Source organism: Battus philenor, unplaced genomic scaffold (genome assembly GCF_028537555.1).
Source record: "Battus philenor isolate CCGP_79_NKW_IND1 unplaced genomic scaffold, ilBatPhil1.0.hap1 SCAF_17, whole genome shotgun sequence".
NCBI lineage: Eukaryota > Metazoa > Arthropoda > Insecta > Lepidoptera > Papilionidae > Battus > Battus philenor.
Window position 1 is genome coordinate 1,571,927 of NW_027181679.1, and position 23,729 is coordinate 1,595,655.

The following is a 23,729-nucleotide window of genomic DNA, read 5'->3' on the forward strand; positions in this document are numbered from 1 at the left end:
GGGACACAGCGAAGTCCACGTGGCCCGGACAGCGCGCCACGCGACCGCCCGTGCCCCACTTAGTTCCCTTTGTTGGCCGATCCACGAGCCGTTGTTACGTCACATGTCTAAATCCCTTTCCATACGAATACCCACACGTTGTAGTATAAAAAGGATTATTATCATTTGGAATTTATATTGGGAGGACAGTGATTAAGTGCTCGCAAATCTTCATTTATATAACGCGACAATTTTAATAAACTTTCTTTTATTTAGAGGCGGAATCTTCTGTATGTTCAAAATATCTTGCCTCTAGTGAAGGAACAGGCCCACCCACTAACAACCCCTCATGGTTGATCCACCAAACCGTCCCTTGCCCTGAACACCTGCAGTCCCTATCACTGTGCCTTTCTGGCTGTGACAGGCTTTTGTCCAGAAATATGCGCTATTCATGCTATCCCTGACACTGGCTCAGGTATTAGGGTCACCCAAAGAGCAATGGAGAGAGATTCCTCACTCTATTGCTCTTTACGTCAGATTTCCAACTACTATGACTTCACGACCGCCTATTTTGTTTTTTTCAATTTTTAACCAATGGATGTCTGGAAATAACAGCTGTTTCCGATATAATTGCTTGTATTCTTTCTTAAGCCTATTTTAATTTTTTTTTTCAGTGTCTTATTGCACTATCAAGAGATGATAAATAAGTGCAATGTCGCTTGGTTGCGGATACTAAACAAGACAATTAGAGGTTTTATAAATCGTGTCTGTCCAAATATTTTGCGACACAGATCTAATCACAGCAAGTCGGTAGCGACACGACCTAACCACTAAACCACAAACAAACTGGTTCATTTACTTGCTGTACGGGTATTTATGATTTTGGTAAATTATACGAGTTTAGAGTTGTTTAACTAACAGTTTTAATGTCCAAGGTTTAATTACTTTTAACTAATACTAGTGTGTCTACGATGACATAAAATATTTGGTATTTATACGTACTTTAGTAGGTTTAAGTTGAAGGATTTTATTACATTTTAGTATTGAGACGTCCACTATTGGACAAAGGCCTTTCTAATAAATTTCAAATAAGACTGGTTGGAAACGGTTGTCTACCTATGACATAAACTACTGCGTGGCGGTCTCTGGTTTTTTCTCCGTGATCTTAAGTATCCAGCGGCGATCTGTTCAACTTCTCAATCAGTTGGGCTACCTTGGTTATTTTTGTTTACTTCTATCTATATAACATGATCTCATTGTTTCCGAGCATAGCTCTCTCTTTATAGCTCGATGAGTAATTTTGATTTTAGCTTTTAAAGCCCAAAATCTGAGTTTAAGAAAGCTCAAACTAATAAAAAAAATAGTGGAACAGTGTATTTCCAAGGCACCGCGGAACATTTTGGACTACAATTAACAAAATTTAAAAAGAAAATTAAAATTAAATTGTTGAAACAAAGCTTATTATTCAACAAATGAATATTTAAACGATTACAATCCTTAGCAGTAATGTCGCTTGATTATTTTGATTTCATTTAGGCTATATCTGATAAAGTGTATAAATATAAACCTGTATTGTTAAACTTTATTAAAAGTTGTGTTGTTGAGAAGTTTCTTCCTGTTTCTCGTTCACAACTATAACACCTTGCGAAGCTGAGTAAATTCAAAAATAAAATAGATTAAAGAAAATAAGTTGACGATCAATTCTGTTAAAAGTTAAAATGTTGAATAAATGAATTTTACGTATGATAAAGAGGTCAGAAAGTCGACGTATAGGTTGAAAAACAACTTGACCCATTTATAAAATTAAACTCTTTCGCTCTGAAAGCTTCCCCACTCTAGTTCATCAAAGGCTATGTTTGATTGCAAAAGAACTGTATTCTAGAAGGTGACGCCAGAGGCACTGCTTAGTGTTTCTAAAAGCGCTTTCACTTTTAATAATATGGGCTTGATGTCGTAAACAGGTTTCGTCTTCTAATTTGAGAATAACAAAATTTTACTTTCTAATGTAACGGAATACGTTAGGAGGTATAATCAAAATTTCATATGTATTTTTTTTTAATTTATTTTGTATACCACCAGCATACCCACTGAAGCTAGCTAAACTAAGCTAAGCTAAACTTTGTTTATCCAATATTTAACTCGTTTTATTTCGATAAGTTATATGGTAGACATTAATTACACGTAGTATTATATTTAATAATATGAACATTCAGCACCTGACGATAGCGATAGGGATTACACATAGTACCCAAACTACGACATACAATAGTTAGAATATATAGTATTTTTCTGCAATTATTTGATAGTTTACGTTCTTTTTTTTTAATTATATTTCGTTATGATACCAAAATAAACTGTGGTGATGTGTGTGCGACCAAAGGGCGTTGGAACAGAAAAGTTCTTAAGTGGTACCACGAGCCGATATAGCTAAGGTCGTGTGGCGATCTTTGGGTAACGCCTATGCCTTGCAGTGGGTGTCAAACTAAAAAGAAGATGAGGAAAAATCTAAATAAAAAACAAAATAATGAAAATGTTTTCAACGCACCATATATAGTCCTGCACGCTCTCTGGCGGACAGAGTATTATATGGAATTTATTAAACCTGAGGATTCATTGAAAAACTTGCAGTGTTTATTCGTGTTATTAAAAGGGGCTTCGGTGGTAAAACAGGGTTACGAACCCTTCCTCTGTCCACTTACGCTGAGAGCGGGTAAAGAGGACGACGGCAGCCGCACTCGAGAAATAACAATTACTTTAAATTATAAGGTACTTGATTTGAATCAATAAGGATTACCTTTAAAGTAATACTAAGAAAAAGTGATTCCAAACGAAATACGTAATACATTATCGATGCAATCACTGTGCAATGACTTTTATTTTCGCCGTGGTGACATCATCCGATGTTGTACGTGCATACAGCCTTGACGCGGCGAGAGCGGAACATCTCGCTCTAACGGGTTGCGTATTCTCTAACTAAAACTGAACGCTAATTAGGGTTTAGCGGGGACACTTAGCGCGAGCGCTGCTAATTATTTCAACACTTTAGCTATACGTTACGTCGTTTGATGAATGACTACACCATACATTTGTAAAAAAAAGTGAAAGTTTACAAAAAGTTTATTTTTCTACAAAATTCTTTGATAGTGTTTTTCGTCTATTTAGCTCGGGTATAGTAAGTCCGAATTTATAGCAAACTACATCATGGTATGGTCAATAGTTAAAATCCACCATAACTATACCATATTAAGTTGAGAACAGGGATCGGGCAAGCCCAGCATAGGGTATCAATTGTCAAAGACAGATGACGCTGAATAGAGGCTGGTTTCCACTAGTCCTATTGGAAATCTTTGGGTGAGGACTTTGCCCAGTAGTGGACGTCCCATAATATCTTCAATTTAATACAGAAATATTCCGACTTTTTAGTGTATTAAAAACAATTTAACTAAAATATCTCTTAGTGGTTATGTCATACATTGCACATATCTAGTAACACAATAACAAGATGTTGAAATGATTGAAAAGGCCTTCACAGCACGATTGGTTTCATATGTGCACTGTAGATGGCGCGAAGGTTAGAATATGGTTAATGTTAGGACAAAAACACATTCGATCCGATGGTAAACTGATATTTTGTAGCAGCGACAATGAAACAATTCGTATTTTATTTAATGACTTTTTAGTTCAAAAACTATGGCAAATGTTATCAAAGTTGGTGCAATACACTGACAATAGTTTTGTATAGATAATCGTTAAATTTTCATAATAAAAAATATCAAAAAAGCTTTTACAATTGTAAGATATTTTTATAAAGATGACATTAACGCGAAACAGGAGTTGATTCAAATCAACTTTGCCGTCAGTGAGTATATTTCTTTCTGTTGGCTTTAAGCATCTTAGAAAAGCCGAGACATTGATATATAGTACATTTAAACATATAATTATACATAGTGTTATTGGACACAAGTTAATTATAGGTTCGGAATGTTGACTCTACAGAGAAGAACCTCGCCTCCTAATCTAATGTCTCTTCTCCAATACTTCACTACCTGCCTTGAATTGTTTCTTGGTTTCTTCGCTTGTTAAGAGGCTTGGCAAGCTTTCTCTCAGGCTACCACCTACATTTATAGCCTTATAAATATATGCAGAAACATGAACATGCGTCGGTACAACCCATTAATATACACTGATATAGGCCTCCCCCAACGATATCTAGGAGAGATATACTATAATCGCCACACGTATTGGCAATCGCAGTGTGGTATTTTGGTACGCAGAAGACGTTGCTGCTCATCCTCTAGAATCTTTGTGAGCAGTAGCAATCCCATTTAATTAATGAACAAAGTGTGAATTATAAATAACATCTAATATATAAAATTCTCGTGTCACGGTGTTCGAACTTGAACTCCTCTGAAACGGCTCGACCGACTTTTACCAAATTTTATATGCGTATTCAATAGGTCTGAGAATCGGCTACTGTCTATTTTCCGTACCCCTAAGTGATAAGGTTGGTCCACCCCTAAATTTTATTTTATTTTTTTTTTAGACAATTTTTTTGGTTTTTATTTTATTATGATACAGCATACAGAAATACATACAACCCTAAATTTTCACCCCTCTACGATCAACCCTTATTTTTTATTTGTTAATTAAAAACTTAATTTTTTTTGCAAAACAACGTTTGCGTTTGTATATATCATAGTATCTCAGGAATTGAACATCAGACCTATGATCGCAAGTATCAGTGTACTACCACTACTGAAAGACTAGAAATATACAGAGGTCACAAATTAGAATACGTATTTATATAACTAAAGTTTATTAAACATTGAATTTAAGTTAAAAACCGTTCTATAAGCATTTAAATTTCACAAAAACGCGGTGCTATACTGATATGAAACCGGATGTACGTTATAAACTGCATCCTCGTTATATCTATGCGAATAAACTCGTTTTTTTAATCATTACATACTATATCGCCGCGAGTTGAATTTCTATTATTTAAATTTCTAATCGACTTGTGAATTATTTTCACCATCTAGTGGTACGCAGAGCATTGTATGTAATACGTGATGCCTAAATAAAAGAATTTGTTGTGATGGAATGTTATTGCTATGTTACTGGCATTTGGAGATTTCACGGGCTAGAAGTGGTAGAATGCTAAGCGTGTTTAGCTAATATCCTAGACCTAATTTAGATACGAGAACCAAGACTTGAGGGCTCCATTCCGCTAATATGGTTTCATCACCGGTTTAGACTGATGAAATTGACCATAATATGATGGCCTTTGTCACTGTCACCCTTTTTTTTTGGACAAATTTAACAAGGTTGATGACATGTATCAGGGGTGGCCAAAATCCTTTATTGTTCAAAATTTTAAAATTTTCGCGAGCCGCAGTTTAAAACACGCAAACTAATATTTCTTTACAAAAATTATATTTTTTGATATATTTCAAAAGTATTATATTGACAAAAGTACAAAATATGTGTTTTGAAGTTAGATGCACTACCAATAATAAGATGGCGGTTAGTAAATTATGATCGGTGTTTAGATTTCGCTATTTTTATGGTGGAATAATAATTATTATTCACATCGGTAATTTGTTTCGATATCCCAGGAGCTGACATAGATTAAATATTGAAATAATTCGACAAATAATCGGAGCCAAAAATTATCGTTCAGACATGTGGCTCGCGGGCCGCAGTTTGGCCACCCCTGGTATACAAGATGATTTAAATAATTTTGTATGAATGAGAATTACGCGAAAAAAGCGTTAGTTCAAATCGACTTCGCCATCGAAGCGTGTCTTCGCTTCTAACACCAGAAGTCATTACTTTTCGATTGTAAAAATACCTCTGCCGGATATCAAAATGAAACTGTAAAACCATTTCATATACTTTTCCTCACCGCGCCTTCCTTAAACCATGTAACCGCGTTCATTTTAAAGGGCTGCGACCTTGACTCGGCATTTCTCGTAATATGTTACGACGGATCCAGTTCCGAGCGCGCTCTACTCATGCATTATGTACGACCAGCTGGACGCGAAAAGGCACGACTCCATGCGTCGCTGTGATTACGTCACGCGCAGGGTCGACATTAAAAAAAAACTTGTTATGAAATACATGAAGTAGTTTTCTCGGGTCAAATGTTATAGCATATAGTATGAAATTAGTAACTTTTTTTGTAGGCAACTGTATACGGTATTACAATGCGATCCCTTGTAGTGGTGACTCTAGTGTGAGGATGTGTAAAGGAGATGATAACAAAGCATTAAGAAATGAATTGCTCTTCTTACTGTATTAAAGATATTGTAAAATTCGCCACAAAAATGACCCGTCCAAGTTTGTTGCAGTCTTCTCATACGTTGTGCGTTGGGGTGGGGTGGGGGGGCTGTTGCTTAACCGAACGGGGGGTTCCGTTGGATTAAGTTGTATGCCAATATAGAGGGAGTCCAATTTGATTCTAGTTTTAGTCAAATTGAGGTCACTTGGCTTTCTTCTCATGACGTATCTCAATGCTATGATACAAACCGCACACCGAGCCCCCGTCGGGCGCCACAAACACATCATACTAATATTCAAGACACCGGCGACCGCGTAAGCTTTCCCGCGTTCAAACGAGAGCTGTCAGGTCCACCGACTAGTTACGCTACGTAACACCAACACCACACTACAAACACAACACTATAACCCTTTTAGTGCAAACGTCTTCGTTGCAAGTAAGAAAAGGACCAATATTTAGCCACTTCCGCACATGCAGTGGTAGTCGTGCAACAAAGTGCACCGCCCGCCAGCCCGCTGATAAATGCGTTTGCGGCAAACAATGCGAATCACACAACCGCCACCGCCAAATTACTCAACACGTGATTAGTGCCAAACACATAGTGAGTTGTTGTTGTGAGAGTTTGGCACTAAACGGTTTAACATAACTTCTGAAGATGCCCCGTGGAGGGGTGAAACACGTGTTGAGTAATTTTTATCAGCACTTATCAGCGGGCTGGCGGGCGTTGCACTCTATTGCACGACTACCACTGCACGTGCGGAAGTGGCTAAATATTGGTCCTTTTCTTACTTAGGATGGATTTCCGCGAGGTAACGCCAGATTCCATTAAATGTCTTCGTTGCAACTGGACTACGATCACCCAGCGTAAAATTTCAGCCCGCGGACCTCCTATTCCCGCGAGCTAAATTCTGATGAAACTGCACAAAGCCTGAATCGTACATGCGGTCGCTATAAATGATTCTATATGTAAAACAATATGTATAAACAAGTATGCTACAGGCCCATTCGAGCATATCTCAAATGAACATCTTGATTAATTTCGACGCGATAATTTAATGATAACTTGACATCATTCGTTTACTTGCGATTAGACGATGAAGCGCTCGGGAAAACCCGCGCTACGTGCCTCTAGATAGGTTTGTTGAATTATTCAAATATTCCACACTACAGTATAAATTACAAGAAAAAATACTGGCAAAAGAGCCAGACCAGGATAAAGAGTTAGAAAGAGACAGATCGACAAATTTCGAAAACAATAAGATAAACAATAGAAATAAATATATACAGAATTTTGGCGACTATCTAGGTCATTTAAAACCTCTTCACATTTTTATTTTTTTTTATTTATACTTTTTATATTGACAGTTTGTGTCGCTATGCAGTCTTGCTTGTTCGTTTGTTACATACTATTGCTACGTATTACTTTACTGGTACCTAGTTTTGTAAAATTATAATAAAATTACTACCATCATTTTAATTTATTTAGTCCTTTGCTACACTCCACACGCTCGTCAACATTAATATAACATTAACCGAAAAGACCTCAGAGTTCACTTGTTACGAATCCATTTTTTAATTTTCCCGCAAACTTTATCAAGTCATTGTCTTGTCTACCGGCTAGTGGTTGCCGCTTGAGAAACTTCGAGAAAGTTCTAGAGATAGGAGATAGAATCTATGCCTTGCAGTGGTTCTCCTTCTGCTCATTTGATGACGATGACTCTATCAGTAACATGAAGTGAAAGAGTTCATTTGCCAAAAATTATGAATTTTATAAATGTAATTCAAAGCCTATATCACTATTTAAATACGAAACATTCACGTGCACCTTGACAGATTCGATTTACATACAGGTTCATTGATCACTTATTCTAAACTTTATTATTTCAGCCTCATCATTCATTTATTCCTATGTGCCCAAGATGGGGCAGAAGGCGTCCACAGTACGTCGCCAACACGAGCGGTCTTGAGCCACGCGTTTTCTCTTGAAGATTCTCGAATTTTAAACTAGTCAGATAGAATTTCATCACAATTATTTACACCTACGAAATATAACCTTGTTTTTTTAAAAAAAAAAACTTTTGTAAGTTTATTAATAATTTTTAAATATAAAATTACCGAAGACGATTCCTGTTTTTGACCGGATAACTGGCAACCCTAGCCAATGACGCCGGCATGTTTCACAACCGGTCGTAGAGTACTGTAATCGATGAGGTGTTATTACCCATTCTTACAGGTTACAACTGTACCTTTTCCAAGTTTACCTTTATTTCGAGAAGTAAATGGACACTTGACTATTTTATCGGTTTGAATGAACAACTTTGAATAAGTATTGAACAGTATACAAATAAAATTCTATATTGTTTCGCTTTGTACATAAAGCTTTTGCTTGATATAAAAATAATTTATGTATATAAATAAAAAAATATTAATAATATGATGAATATTAATGTGCTGGGATGATTAAACGAGTACTTTGAAAACTAACAAAATTCTTTTAAATTTTAGTTCATTACTTGATTAATCATTTTTATATGATTCATAAATTTACGTTACAAATTTCGCAGATTAAAAAAACTTTTTTTTTAAAGCTTTCCGAGTGATCTGGTATATACATTCCATAATATCAATGGTGTTCCCTTAGCATAAACGAGGCCTTCGGTATCGCGAGTGTCTAGAGTGGGTGCCCTAAACAACCACCAGCTTCAGCGACTCAGACGGTTGATGGATCGATGTGATATGTTACCATAGTGATATCACATATAACCCGGGACGCGCTAATCAGAAAAGCGTAGAGCAAGGGACTACGGGTAATCTTTAACTTGGAGATTCCGAAGTCCCCCTCACATAGAGCAGAGGACGACCACCTAGGGGATTTTAGCTACTAGGAATTCTATAAAACCTTGTCCAAACCATGTCCTAAGGGATGGGTCATCTTGAACGACCGGAAGATTTCTCCTCAGGGACAAAAAAAAAATACATTTACTAAAATATTAATCAAATTACGTCTTACATCGAACTCTACATTGCATCTAATAACTATAACCACAAAAATGTAAAAGGTTCGTTTGATTAAAAAAAAGAAACAGCCGCAAATTTCAACAAATATTTCGTTATTGAGGCACCACGTTGCATTCGAATCCATCAATGTTTTCATGCAAATTACATTTGGTCGTTTTTCAAACTAATCGGTGAAATATATTCAAGAGTTTTATCATATTCATTTTTATTCAAAACATCGCACATATCACTTTTTATTAATAAATATTCAGTTTCAGTTATCTTTAAAGCTTCGGTTTTTGCCAATGCAGAGTCATTAATTATTTGAATGGATTTAATTGTCTTAACCAACAAACGCAGCGGTACTATATCCACCTACGAGATTGGCAGATGCAGATGACTTCGTCAAGGTCGTTATAAGACACTGGAGGAAGGGAACTTCCAACAGATCTTATTATAAATCTCTGGAGGAAACCTATATTCAGTAGTAAATATACGACTGAAATGATGCCGATAGTCTTCTTGTCTTGTCTAGTCTCAGCGGGCTGTTTGGCACAACTAAGCGGCGATGCGCTCATTTTGCGTCGTGGTTGGTCTTAATATAAATACATTTAAAAAACTTTTAAGTTAAACGGTTTTTTGAAACTCATATTGTGGTGGTTGTGGAAAAATATTTACCTAGTCCGCCATATTGGAACGGCGTCCATCTTGAATTTTAAAATTTGACATAATCATCGTGTTTTACTAGTGTAGCCCTTTCATTTGATATCCGTATTGAGGGTGTTTAGGAAAAATATGTAATCCGCCATTTTGTATCGGCGGCCATCTTAGATTTATAATGTTATTGATTTTATTATATTGTATTGTCATCTAAATTAAATGTGTGTACCAAATTTCAGATCAATCTGACAACGGGAACGTGCTTAAATTTTAATTTTTAATTTTGACCCAAATAAATAAACAAATAAATTCCGTACGAGTCGAACTAAATAAAACCGTTTAAAAACCAACCCAACTCCTCGAGAAATCCCAGCAGATTCTTGACGTTGCCGACGATTACGATGAGACACTTCGGCGATCCGAGATGGGTAACCCTGTAGGGTGCTACTCCCGTACACCGAAGTTATACGTGAGCAGCAGTCTCGTCCTCCTCCATGCACGCTTTGCTTAAACAACTCCGTAACGCCTAGTGTAAATATATGTAAGTTAATAAGATCATGACTGGTTAAGATTCCTGCCACTAAACGATGTCGGTGTCGCGACAGCCGGCATCTCATGATAGGCATTGCCTCTTTTGCTTGTCAGCGCTCCTCATAGCTCATCCATTGCTCTCTGTGTTGATTCTTAGTATGCTCCGCTACTAGAGATCTGGCATTATCCCACTGGTGGTCCCATGGGATGTGGGGCTTAGGGCCATGCTGAAGCCACTCCGGGCCAGTTCAACTGCAGCCGCTACGATCTTTTATCCGCTGTAGTGTAACAAGGTTGTTACAGCATTGTAACATGAAAAACATGGATCGGCTGAATAACTTCTGTGGGCATTCTTCTATTGACATACAAAAGCAAAATAAGGAACACAGCCATTCGAAAACAAACGTATAACAGATGCATTTACCTATTCCCTCCAAAGAAAGTAGAGCATGGCATGTCACATGGCCAGATTCGCTGATAACAGGTGGACACAAAGTGTTATAAAATGGATGGGACCAGAGCGAGAGGCAGACTTATTGCTAGATGGGCTAAAGAGATCGTGGCTTGGACAGGTCACTGGTGGCTCTAAGTTGCCAGAGATAGAGAAAAATTGAAAGCTTTGGAGGCTTTTACCCTGAGGGGATCCATACAAATTTAGTACAAAATTATCAATACTATTATTTTAAATTACTAATTTTAAGTCAATTATACAGAATGAAATAAAGCTTTATTATTATTATTATTATTATCTATTGAAATGCGACTGGTGATTAGTTCTGACTGTATAAGTCTATAGGAACAGACATTAAACAGTAATTAATGTTAATGTGGTGTAATTCGTATTTTGAAAACACTAATATATATTACGATATTTATTATTACTTAAACAACTGATTTTTCGATATAGTACACCGTACATTAATTGACAACAATTGTGCTATTTATTTATTTATTTTACACTTCTAACACCATAGATAATTACCAAAACAAAAAAACACTTAATATAGAGGTACAAGAGGCGGTCTTATCGCTCGAGGCGGTCTCTACCAGACGACCTTTATCAATATTCATTCACCCAACCAATCGCCCTATATATATAAATATATGTTAAAGATTTACTCCAATTCCTAAAAAAAAGGGGTACTGTGTCTATAAATTCACAATCAAACGCGATTTAAGTAAAATAAAAAGCATTCAGCCAGCTCAACGGATCATTAAAGAAAAAAAAATAACAACCTGCCCTCCCACGTGATACAAGGAAAAATATTTTTATTTACCGCACGCGAGTGAATAGAAACTGAACACTGTAAAGAGTGGTAAAGAAAAACATGAAAAGGCGAACCGGCCGAGAGAAATATGTGAGTACTGAGTTAATACCGCATTGCGGTGGAGCAGCGGCGATGCGTACGGCAGCCGCTGGGGCCTCGTTCGTGGGAATTTTCACGAAAATGCGCGAGTGAAAATTTTTAAAAATTCTCGAAAAAAAAATTTTATATTACTTTTAAACGCCGATCTCTGGAGAATTTTAAAAAACGCGTAGATCAAAAATCACAACATAGAGTTTATCAAGGGGCACCTTTCCATATTAGGCGATGGAGCTTTTCATAAAAGCTGTATCAAATCTATTTTTATGAAATACGCTTTCGTATAAAGTACAATGAAACAATTTCCATGATGCATTATATAACGTCCATTATAAAATATAAGTTTTTAACGGGATGGTTGTCCAAAAAAGGTTGGTAACCTATGGTGTCGAAACCTTATCCATAAGCCTTGAATCTACAACTTGAACAACAAGCCTTCTTTCAGAGAGAACGTAACTTATACGGTCGAAAAAAATTATGAAAACCTAAGATAATGTTAGGTGAAAACTTTGACTATTCATAATAAATGAGCATAATAAAAAAAATTGCACAAAATAAATATAAATTCGGATCTGTGATATTTGAAGAACGAGGCGAAGGAAGTGAGGCAATGAATGAACGGAAATAAGGATGAAAAAGAATGATAGAAAATTGCAGAATGAAAGAAGAGGAAAGATAGATCATATAAATAGCGATAGAAGAGTACGGAAATAAATTGAAAAAGGAAGAAATTGTTAAAGAATATCAAACCCTGTTCTAGAACAAGATAGGGTTGTTAAGAGATCCCCAATAACGGGGTCTTATATAAATAAATAAAAAACTACATTGTCAAGAACCCAGTCTTGATTCCCAGTAGATCGAGGATTGAGTTTATCATCAATGATAAAGCATAAATAAAAGAGAAGCTGCGTGTCAATAACAACCATGACATTGACATTAGCCGTGAGATCGATAACACAAAACATACGAAACAAAGACAATGAGGGGGAAGTGAAACAGTATCGTTTTATAATCGGAAAACAAACGCAGATTTGAAGGCCACAATTTCCATTGTTATGTGGTTGCATCGCAATCGTGCACTTCGCTATGGTACGGCGGGTGCACGCCGTCGAAATATCAAAAATTAGGGTCACCAATATCTTTGCACAATGAGGACACGGTGTCGAACTGTCGAACTTTTAGCAAGTCTTACATTAAATTCATTGCATATACAAGTGTCCCATAAATCAACGTCAATTTACATTCGGGTTATTGTAAAAAAAAAAATTATCATCCAAAGATAATTAATTATATGCGCCCTGTGTTGTTTTTTATATTACTGTGATCTTAACTTTCCTAATTAGTTTCAGGATTTCCCTTTAAAGCTTTTATACCTAATTCTAATTACACTGTATATTAGAAAATGTTATCGTAAAAATTGAGATGTAGTAATAAAGTAAAATTGATATTAATTCGTCACGATAATTCGTGCTTGCTTGCGTGCTTGGTAGATATACTACATTTTCAAAATAATATATAATGTTTTTAGTATACAAACCTTTTAAATAAAGCTTCCGTTAGCAATAACCTCCTTCTATAAACCATTCTTAAGTAACTTTATAAGTGTAACCGGCAAAGTGATGTAACGAATAGCACTGACACAAAAATAAAGAGCGCGGCCACCCCATCGGCGCACGAAAGTGGGGCGGGGTCTGCAAAAAGGCGAGCAGACGGCCGCCCCGCCCGTAAGTAGGTCTGCGAACAAAGCACTTCTTGGGTCGGCTGGCGCGCTAAATCCTGACAGAAGTGGGTCAACGCATGCCTCTCCAGATATACCGGCACGGCCGCAATAATTCATGCCTTCAATTCAACACCGCCAAGTTTTGAACCGCAGTCATTACGCCCGAGAGAATAGCGGCCTTTTTTTTTTAATAATCTCTATGGATTTCGACAAAGGCGACAATTGCGGGCGGGACCTATTTGCGTTACATTTTCAGTATTGTCGCGAACAATTTTCTTCGTACAACAATAGTTGTGTTAAATCGTACCGAAGCGGTACAATTGTCATTATGTTCTTTACCTCCGCTAACAAGACGGGCGCACTCTAACCATAAAATACATTACGACCCGACCTGACGCTATGTTGCAAATTATTTGAATATTTAAACTCGCTCTTTCGTATAAAAAAGGAAACAATTTAATTTTGTATTGTCATAGTAATATATATCACCATTTAAAATACATCACTCTAATAATACGTAACACTATCTTTTATTTCTTATTGCAGCCTCCATCTTTATGAAACCCTACATAACCCCCTTGTCTCGGGTACACAGGGACAATTTTTGCTTAATAAATTTTCCACGTCCTTTTTTTATTTGCACACACATTTTAATCATTTCATCGCGTCTTTCACTTTTCTCTAACCTTTTCATTCATTTGCCTTTCATACATAGCTTCTTTTCCGTCACTATTAATTCTGGATTGCTTCTTTACAATACTTTAATTCCTTATTTTTGTTTTATAATTAATATTTTATATTTATATCACATTTTAATCAATAATCTCTTAGTTAAACTTTACAATTCATCTCCTTTTCCTATAAACTTTCGGCAATAATTCAGAAAGATCACTGTGAAATGTGTATTTTTTTTTGATTGTGACAGGTCAACAAATATATTGATAGTATAAAGTCGTTGCAGCTAAATAGTAATAAATTCAAATAATTTGAAAAACAACTCACCGGGATAGAAGTCGTGTGACTTGGACATCTTGACCCTGGCGCCGGTGTCCTTCTGCAGCTGGGCGATGGTTTCGCCGCCCTTGCCGATGATGGCGCCGGCCACCATGGACGGCACCAGCACCTTGAAGTGGTACGTTGGCTCCACTGCTGCGGGGCAAGCGGTACGTTACTATCCATTGTTAAAAGGGCAGGACCGGTGCTTGGGCTGTTACGTAAACTTTACAGTTACATTACCTATCCAGAATACTGGGGTATATCTTTGAACTTAATTAATTCCATCCATTTAAATATATAATTTATATCTCATAGGCCTTTTATGTACGGCACGAAAATTTAAAAAAAAAATTGGCAAAATTAACAAAAACTTAAGACAAAATGAAAAACAGTGGCAAAAAAACTTTCGAAAATAAGCGTGTCCCAAAAAAAACATGTTTACATAACAGAAGATTGTAAAAGCTCTTTCCCAAGACAATATCAATTAAACACCAACATTTATTTACTCATCACTGTAAGTCATCATTGTTTGGCGAACTAACGCTTGATCAAAATATTGCTAATTAGAAAGTTATGTTCACAGTAACCAGTTCAAGGCGTCTTTCGAATGCAACGATTAATAAGGAACTATTTTATGTTACCGGAGCGAAGATAGGAAGGCAGATAATGATAATTCCATGAACATCAGAGTTTGCAATCAGTTTTTTGGAGCGAAGCAATTAAATTTTAAACTGGACTATATATTTACTAGTAGTCTAGTTTGTGTTCAAGATCATCATCATTATTTCACCATTAGGATGCCCACTGCTGGACATAGGCCACATCTATTTCTTGCCTGCATTCCGCGTCTTTCGACGACCTTGACAAGGTCACCTATCTCACATCGTTGGGCGTCATACTACTGCGCTTGCTGGTCTGTGTTCTCCCCTCCTAATTGCGGTATACTTGCAAATAATATATGTGAATTTACGTATTTAAATACGTACAATAAGCAGTGTTGCCTTGGGAAAGAGCACAAGGTTTTAAAATTAAAAAAAGCCAAGCACTGTCCCTGCCGTTATGTTATCAGATCATTATTATCCAACCTAACACAACATATATATATGTAGTACAGTGAGAAAAACACCAAATGCAATTTGCTTTCGATCACTACTTTGTATGGCCAGCACATGTGTATGACATAGTATGAAGAAGTTGATGGCTGATGTGCCATAGAAGAGGTATAGAAGAGTTTTTAAAAATTTTCCACTAAAGAAAATATTATTCAGTCAACGACAATTGTGTAATGAGAGCATGCATTATTACGTACAGTAATCGTCTAGTGATATATCAATAGTTTTAACATGACTCATGTTTTGACGCGGGTTTATTCAATTTATATGTTGCATATAATTAAATTTTCTGATACTCTGACATTAGGTTGCAAGATAAATATCAGTCACTATGTTATTTGATTTTAATCAAAATATTCCAACAGCCTTGATTGTCTAGTCCATGTTTAAGATATTCCGTGCCGCGGCAATTTTGGAAGATTTTCCATTCAAGCTGCGTGGGGCGTATACGACAACACTTTAAAAATTAAAAAAAGTAGTTTAAGTCATGTGCTTTACACTTTCAATACTGCAAAGCTATAATTAGCGGGGAAAAGTTATAAATTTTAATATGCATTATGTATACGCATACGTGATGTGAAGTTATCTATATTCGACCATACAATTCATTTGTTTAAGAATCCTTTGTTTTTCAATGAGAACTGTAAATGACCTGAACGGAAAGTGCAGCGGGGGTCGTATATGACCCACGTGGCGTGGAATGTGTTAAAGTAGTTATAAACTTGATTTATTAATAACCGTTTTATAATTATACTTGTAAATCGCAATACAAATATAATTAGTTAAAATTTTAATAAATTTATCACGTCAAAAAATTTTTGTTGTAATAACCACCATTAAACTTAATGGTCTCGTTAAACCACACCTTACAGCTATGTGCTAATAACACCGCTATTAGCAGCACAAGGTCGAACTACGACAGCTAATTAATATAATGTATACATCTAAACAATTACACTAACTACATTATAACATTAATATCGATGTACGAAACGTGCGGGCATCCCATCCCTATCCGATGTATTTACGATGCAAATTGAACAACAATTTTGAGCGGTTTATTTCGAGAATGAATTCGTGTCAGTGTTCACGGCGGTCAAACGAGACTACGAACGTTGTTGGCCAATAAATATCGCAAATTCGCTGAATCCGTGTAATCAAAACTTATAAATCAACAATCGATGTTATTAAAATCACCTCTAACGTTATGCTATAGAGTTGAATATGTGATACATCGAATTTTATTGCGTGCATTCATTGCAATCATAAACTACAGGTAGATGCGAAAATGTTGAAGACAGTTGCAGCTTTGATGTGATGAAACTTCCTTGTTACCTTGACCAATATATATTGACTTCTCATCAAAGCAACAGAATCTCACTAAACAGTAAATGAATTTAATTTTTTAGGTATTTAAAATGTTAAAACTCAAACTCAAGCATGACAAAGTCACTTTGGACAAATGAAAAATATTTTGACTAGAACACGTCTAGAACTTTACGACTCTATTCTGACAAACAAGAGATAACCTTTAATAAATATCGTATGAGTAGAAAAAGATTAAATAAATACATAATATCAATATCTACAAAAATCAGAAATTTGTTTTGAGTGTAAAATTTAAAGAAAAATATTCTCAGATCACTACTTGAAACAGAATGTAAATTAATAGCGACTTTTGGCATTGGAAGTAATCAAACTAACACTACATCTCGTAACAATAATCCACAAACCATCAGAAGATGCAATAATACAGCTCAAGAATCCAGAATTAAAAAGAACGAACCTTGAAAAAGAAGTACAATCTAAGTCATCTGTCAACATTGCGCACGACCTACAAACAAACCATGCTCTTAATGCGACCCACAAACTGCGCCAAGTCGGTTACTGTTTCTAAAACTTGTTCAACTCTATCCCCGCAAGTGCTGTTCAAAGCACGCGCTACTGAACAACACGACATGTCCTTTAAAAACAAGACTTGATATCAGACCAAACTTCTCTAAACTAGTTATATATATTCACTAGCTGATCCCGCAAACGTTGTTTTGCAAAAAAAAATTAAGTTTTTAATTAACAAATGTAAGATAAGGGTTGATCGTAGAGGGGTGAAAATTTAGGTTTGTATGTATTTTTGTATGCTGTATCATAATAAAATAAAAACCAAAAAAAATTGTCTAAAAAATTAAAAATAAAATTTAGGGGTGGACCACCCTTATCACTTAGGGGTATAGAAAATAGATAGTAGCCGATTCTCAGACATACTGAATACGCATGTAAAATTTGGTAAAAATCGTTCAAGTCGTTTCGGAGGAATTCAAGTTCGAACACCGTGACACGAGAATTTTATATATTAGATTATATTGCATTCAAATAAATGATATCTGTGATGTGGAATTACTACATATCTAATTTTATACTGTGCGTATATTTTTAGACTTTTTATTTTTCGTTAAATCTAAATTAAAAATATATTTGAATAGTCAATTATTTTAACATAAATGGTAATAAGCTATCACCGATTAGGAATGTAGATTTGCCATGAGCCGGCTTGAAACTCAAACGTTTCACTTTTAAAATGAAATTTAAAAACTTTTGATGTATACATTATAATATCAAAGCATGTACAAAAATTACCTTGAAACTGTTAAATGCTTTGATAAGATTTTTTAAAATATTATATTTAAAATTAAGGAAATGAAGGTCTAAGATAACTAGTGGAACTTTATATGTGTACACTCAGATCCACGAATTTTGAATTTTTGTTAAGTTTTTCAAGACGAAATTCAGGAGTTACGAGTTAATTTCCATTTCTTTTATTTAAATTTACTCTTTTGAAATAACAAGTTAATAAATACGTATTTTGAAACGACCAATATGTTTATAAACATCTCTCAGAGAATCACTAGCTTTGGTAAAGGAATAAATACATTTAAAAAACTTTTAAATTAAACGGTTTTTTGATACCCATATTGTGGTGGTTGTGGAAAAATATGTACATAGTCCGCCATATTGGAATGGCGTCCATATTAAATTTTAAATTTTGACATAATCATCGAGTTTTACTAGTGTAGCCCTTTCATTTGATATATTGAGGGGGTTAAGGAAAAATATGTAATCCGCCATTTTGTATCGGCGGCCATCTTAGATTTATAATGTTATTGATTTTATTATATTGTATTGTCATCTAAATTAAATGTGTGTACCAAATTTCAGATCAATCTGACAACGGGAAGATGCTTAAATTTCAATTTCTAATTTTGACCCAAATAAATTCCGTACGGGTCGAACTAAATAAAACCGTTAAAAATATACAAGTTAGCAGTTTAAGTTGGATAATGCTATAGAACTTAAAAACATAAATCGCTGACAAAGAAAAATGTGAAAACGCTTCAATATCGAAGACCGCCAAGAAAACAGTTTGTGAAAGAGAATAACACAACAGAGTTGGGTCATAGAGACTGTATACAGAGTACGGTGCCGTCACAAAAGAAAGCAGAGTACCCGGCTTATACGCGACGTGCTACAATTGAGTGGCATCCCCACTGGCGTTTGATGGCCGCGTCCCCTTTGACCCCGTTTCAAACGGCACAGGCATGATCGGTTACTACAATATCGACATCGATAATATCGATTATTAAATATCGCTGACAGTAACTACTTATCGATTATGTTGTTTCAGGGCATTGTGTGGAAATAAAATAATTCTTTGCGATTATACATAAGTTCTTATTTTCGTCACTTATTTCGTTGTAAACCTTATACACATCTTAAATAAGCAAATGCATCACAATTTTACTTGTAATGACGCTTAGTGTGCCATTTAAATGTATTAACTTGTGCTGTGAAATTTTAAATAAATAAATATTCCTGCAGTGTTTGTAGTTCATACAGCTCCTTAATTTTCCCTTTCCAGCTTATAAGTGAGCTCGAATTGAGTCTATTTTCTACAAACTGAGCTTTTCAAGGTCTCGTGTCATACAGAAGTAGTTACTGTAATTGCCAAATAGATAAAAAATAAATATATATTATAACATTACATACGCGATGCTTTTAGACCTTGATTGTGCACTGTGTATCATATACGGGATGATTTTTTGATAGATGCGAAAGATTAAAAGTGGTGAATGGATCTCACATTAAATACTATACAATACAATTTAAAATTAATTATTGTTTAATGGAAACTTTGTAATGCCAGATATTATTGGCCTAACGCATTCTATTGGAAAATAAATTAATAATTAAAATTATTTTTAAGATTTACATATATACAGGTTGTAAGGAAATTTGCGTAAAATCTTTTTGCAAATTAGCCATTTATTCGCCACTTTAAAGGTTTACCATCTATAACCAATAAAACCTGTATAATGAATATTTTACTCCGATATAAAACCTCCAATTTCCGTCGAACGTGTCAGAGATAAGAGCGAGTTGTTTGCATGATAATTTACAAGGTGTCGATTATTCACAATCGTGATTGTACATAGCGCTATGATATGAATTAATTACATAGAGATACGAACTCATACACGCGCTCGTTGTGTAAAAATGTGACGGAACGTCAAGAGGTACCGCGACAGCTAGAACACGTTCAGTATCGACGTATATATTCAACAACGTTAATAATAGTAGTCTTCCTTGACCCACCAGCCTTTACGAATATGGAAATTAAAATCTTTTTTTACTTTGCTAATTTATTACAAAAGACATTTATTTTGAATTTATATCAGTGTGTAACATGAGCCACTCTGAAGCCAATGCGGTCCAAAATACAAAAAATAATAATAAAAAAAATTTTTCGATACATTAATTTTTAAAATTCTTGGTTTATTAATTTAATTAGAAACTTGTAAAATCTTTTTTCGAGGTGTAAACTCTGCAAAAAAAAACAATATATGTACAGAAAGTGTAAATAAAAACGTAAGCATTTATTGAAATAATGACAGCATCTTAAAAATTACCTGTGGCAGCTGGAAAAGATAAAAAATTTATGTAAAAAATATTGATAAAAGGAAGACTTGTTCACAATGGCTGCTGAAATTATTATAAAATATATTCAGAAGCTATTAAAAAACGGCTGTCTAACCTAGTGAAAAGTAACTAACGAATTAATCCTATAATAACTAAGATAAGAATATTATTTATTTCATCAAAATTTTCAAAAATTAGAATAATCAAAAATGAACCGCATTGGCTTCTGAGCGACTCTGTGATGTAACTAAAATTATCATTAACGTGTACATAATAAAAAGTATACATAATATGTAAAATTTAGAACTCTTAGACGAAATATTTTTCTTCTTATTCTATTAATCTATTTCTATTTTATTTTTTGCACATATTTTTTATATCCTTTTGCATAAAAAAAATATTTATTTAACCATTTTATTATTACTTTTAATAATATTTTCTTTCGCTCTAGATCATGGATGCACAGACCGCGGCCCGCCGGTCGAATTCTGGTGGCCCGCCGACAGCAAAAATAATACTCTCGTACATTTGAAAAATATTGAATTCTATTCCAGAATAAAACCAAAAAAATTTAATTACCTATACTTCTGGCGGCCGGCCCGCCATCAGTTCATAATTTGCTCGAGTGGCCCCTAGTCTTAATAAGTCTGTGCAACCATGCTTTAGATTTTAGTTTTTATGGTAAAAAATGGGAAGTAAAATTTAACTGTTGGATATACAAATGCGCAGTTTCAATAGACTGACCGGCAAGAGTGTCCATTCGTGATTTCAATAAAATATTTTTGTGAAACAACAATGTCGCACTGCGAACACAGCGGGGCTTGTGTACACGCACGCCAGCGCATTCAATTATCAAAGATTACGTGCGGCGTTCTATCGATTCCTGTTAATCGCGACTTATCACATACACTGTCACTACACGAAATGGTTACTGTTGTGTTGTACGCATTATTTTACACTATAATATTTTTTTCCGCAGCTCATTTTTCGCCTTATTGGCCATTCACAGATTTGTTTAGATGTGGCTTACACTACTGCCCCAGTATCTTTTTTTTACTTTCTAAATGGGTATCATTATTGGAAACCTTTCATTCTTACTATCGTACTTGGAACAGGGACTTTATTTAGCAATAATTTTTTCATAGTTACTATTTTATTTTCGTTCTCCTCTCTCATCTTTCACAATCTCTATCCCTATATGCTCTTTCATTCATCACATTATTTTTTGTTCTCTTCTTTTCATTCATAATCCTTACATACGTAGCCTCTCTCCCTAGGCTACATTCTTTGATATCATTTAGTTTACAATTTCAAAATCTTCTTTTTTATTTTTGTATTCAACATTTAATTCTCTTAATATACTTGACCGTATGTTTTCGTTTATAACCCTCTTCAACTACTTTCCTGCAATAATCTAGGAATATGCGGCAGCTATCTTAATGTCATTAGAAACACGATTGTGGTACTTTCAACCTGTACCTGCAGCCCCACTTCCCATTCATATCTTTATTTTACGAAAAAAGGTCAGATCTGCATAGTTATCATTTGCAGATTCGAATTTGCGGGTTCGAAGGGGCTGGGCGCAGCGAGTGCTTATTCTAAAAGTTCTGTAAAGGTAATGGACCTCAAGGGCTCCCTTAGTGGGCCTTGGCTCGTACCGCTACTGGTAGATCACGAAGCTTTTAGATCGATTAGACAGACAATCCAAGAAGCGACTAAACTCAAGGGTCCCCGCGAGGTGATCTCAGCATAGATGTTTGGCATTTCGACTCCAGGACATTTATAAAGAGCACGCATTATTTAAACATTATTTAAACCAGGTTTATGGTGTCCAAACCCCAAAACTATATATATATATATATATATATAGTTTTGTTAATATATATATATATATATATATATATATTAACCAAATACCATAAACCTTATTCCGAGAACTTTGACTTAAATGGTTGTCGTTTTCTAAGCATAGAATAAAACGTAAGATTTATAGTTGAACTGCGCCTGTCTCACGGTTGAAATGATGACAAAACCACATGTTTTACTTGTGCTTACGCAAGTTCATATTTTGTAGATGATGCAACCTGTGACTCATTTAGTGTTTTATACTACAAGTTATTTCTTAAAACGTAATAAGTCCGACTATGGGATAATCCACAAAATGTATACGGAACGATTGGTATGCTTGTTATAAAAAGTGAATTATAGCTCAATTGTGAACAAAAGTTTTTGACATCGATTTCCTAACAACCTATTTAAAACGATCACTCTAAAATATGTTACACTGATCAATATTTTCTTTGGGAATGCGAAAGGCCAATAACAATAAATAAATTTAATATGTATCCAGTAATCCGTATTTGTAAAACTATTTTTCTTTTATTTTACTACTTCTATAACTATTGATTTTTGGAAAGGATGAACTATAGCCGTAATTTAATAACACTTTCACCTCTTTTAAGCATTTACATCGTTTTCCAATCACCCTATATAAAATGATCACATTGAAATGTGTAATATAAATTTATATAATCTTTGGGAATGCGACAAGCCAATAACAATAATTTTTATTACTCTTTCTTACTATATTATGACTACGTTATTATTTCAGAAATCATTGATTTTTAACAGTATATACCTTACATTATTGGCAGTGATTAGGATTTGATGTTGAAAGTTAAAACTGCCTTACATTGTCCGCATGGTTAAGGGTATATTATACTATTAAAAGTCGTACGACACATGTGCACTACGCAAATAATTTTTTTTTACGTGCAATTGACTAACAAAACACTCGCAGTACTCGTCCGAAAGCTTCCATTAGTTTAACAAAGGACAGAGATGTCAAACGGGACACGGCGCGGCGAGAGAATTTAGCGCCGACAAAGTGTTTGTTCTAAAACTACCAGCAAGCGCCCGAGTGTTTAGATAGGATAATTGTTGTTTGTACGAGTTACCCTAAAGCTTTATAGTGTTTAAAAAGCTTCACTGTTTATCGGCGTTCACCGTGAGATCCAATCAATAAAGCGCCGCTACACTGAGTTTTATTAATTAACACTTTTAGAAATTCGCTCCAGTGTTTCGTAATTCAAGTTTGGAAGCTAATCTGTAAAGAGTTT

General features: G+C 35.0%; 1 protein-coding gene across 3 annotated transcripts in view; it reads right to left on the reverse strand.

The window, feature by feature from the left end:
* The window catches only part of ps (RNA-binding protein Nova-1-like protein passilla), a 99,847-nt gene that overhangs the window by 38,175 nt on the left and 37,943 nt on the right, over positions 1-23,729 (reverse strand). For all 3 annotated transcript variants that reach the window (XM_068763189.1, XM_068763188.1, XM_068763187.1), the window contains one exon: positions 14,534-14,680. In XM_068763189.1, coding sequence (XP_068619290.1) covers positions 14,534-14,680 — 147 coding nt within the window. The remainder of the gene's footprint in view (positions 1-14,533; positions 14,681-23,729) is intronic.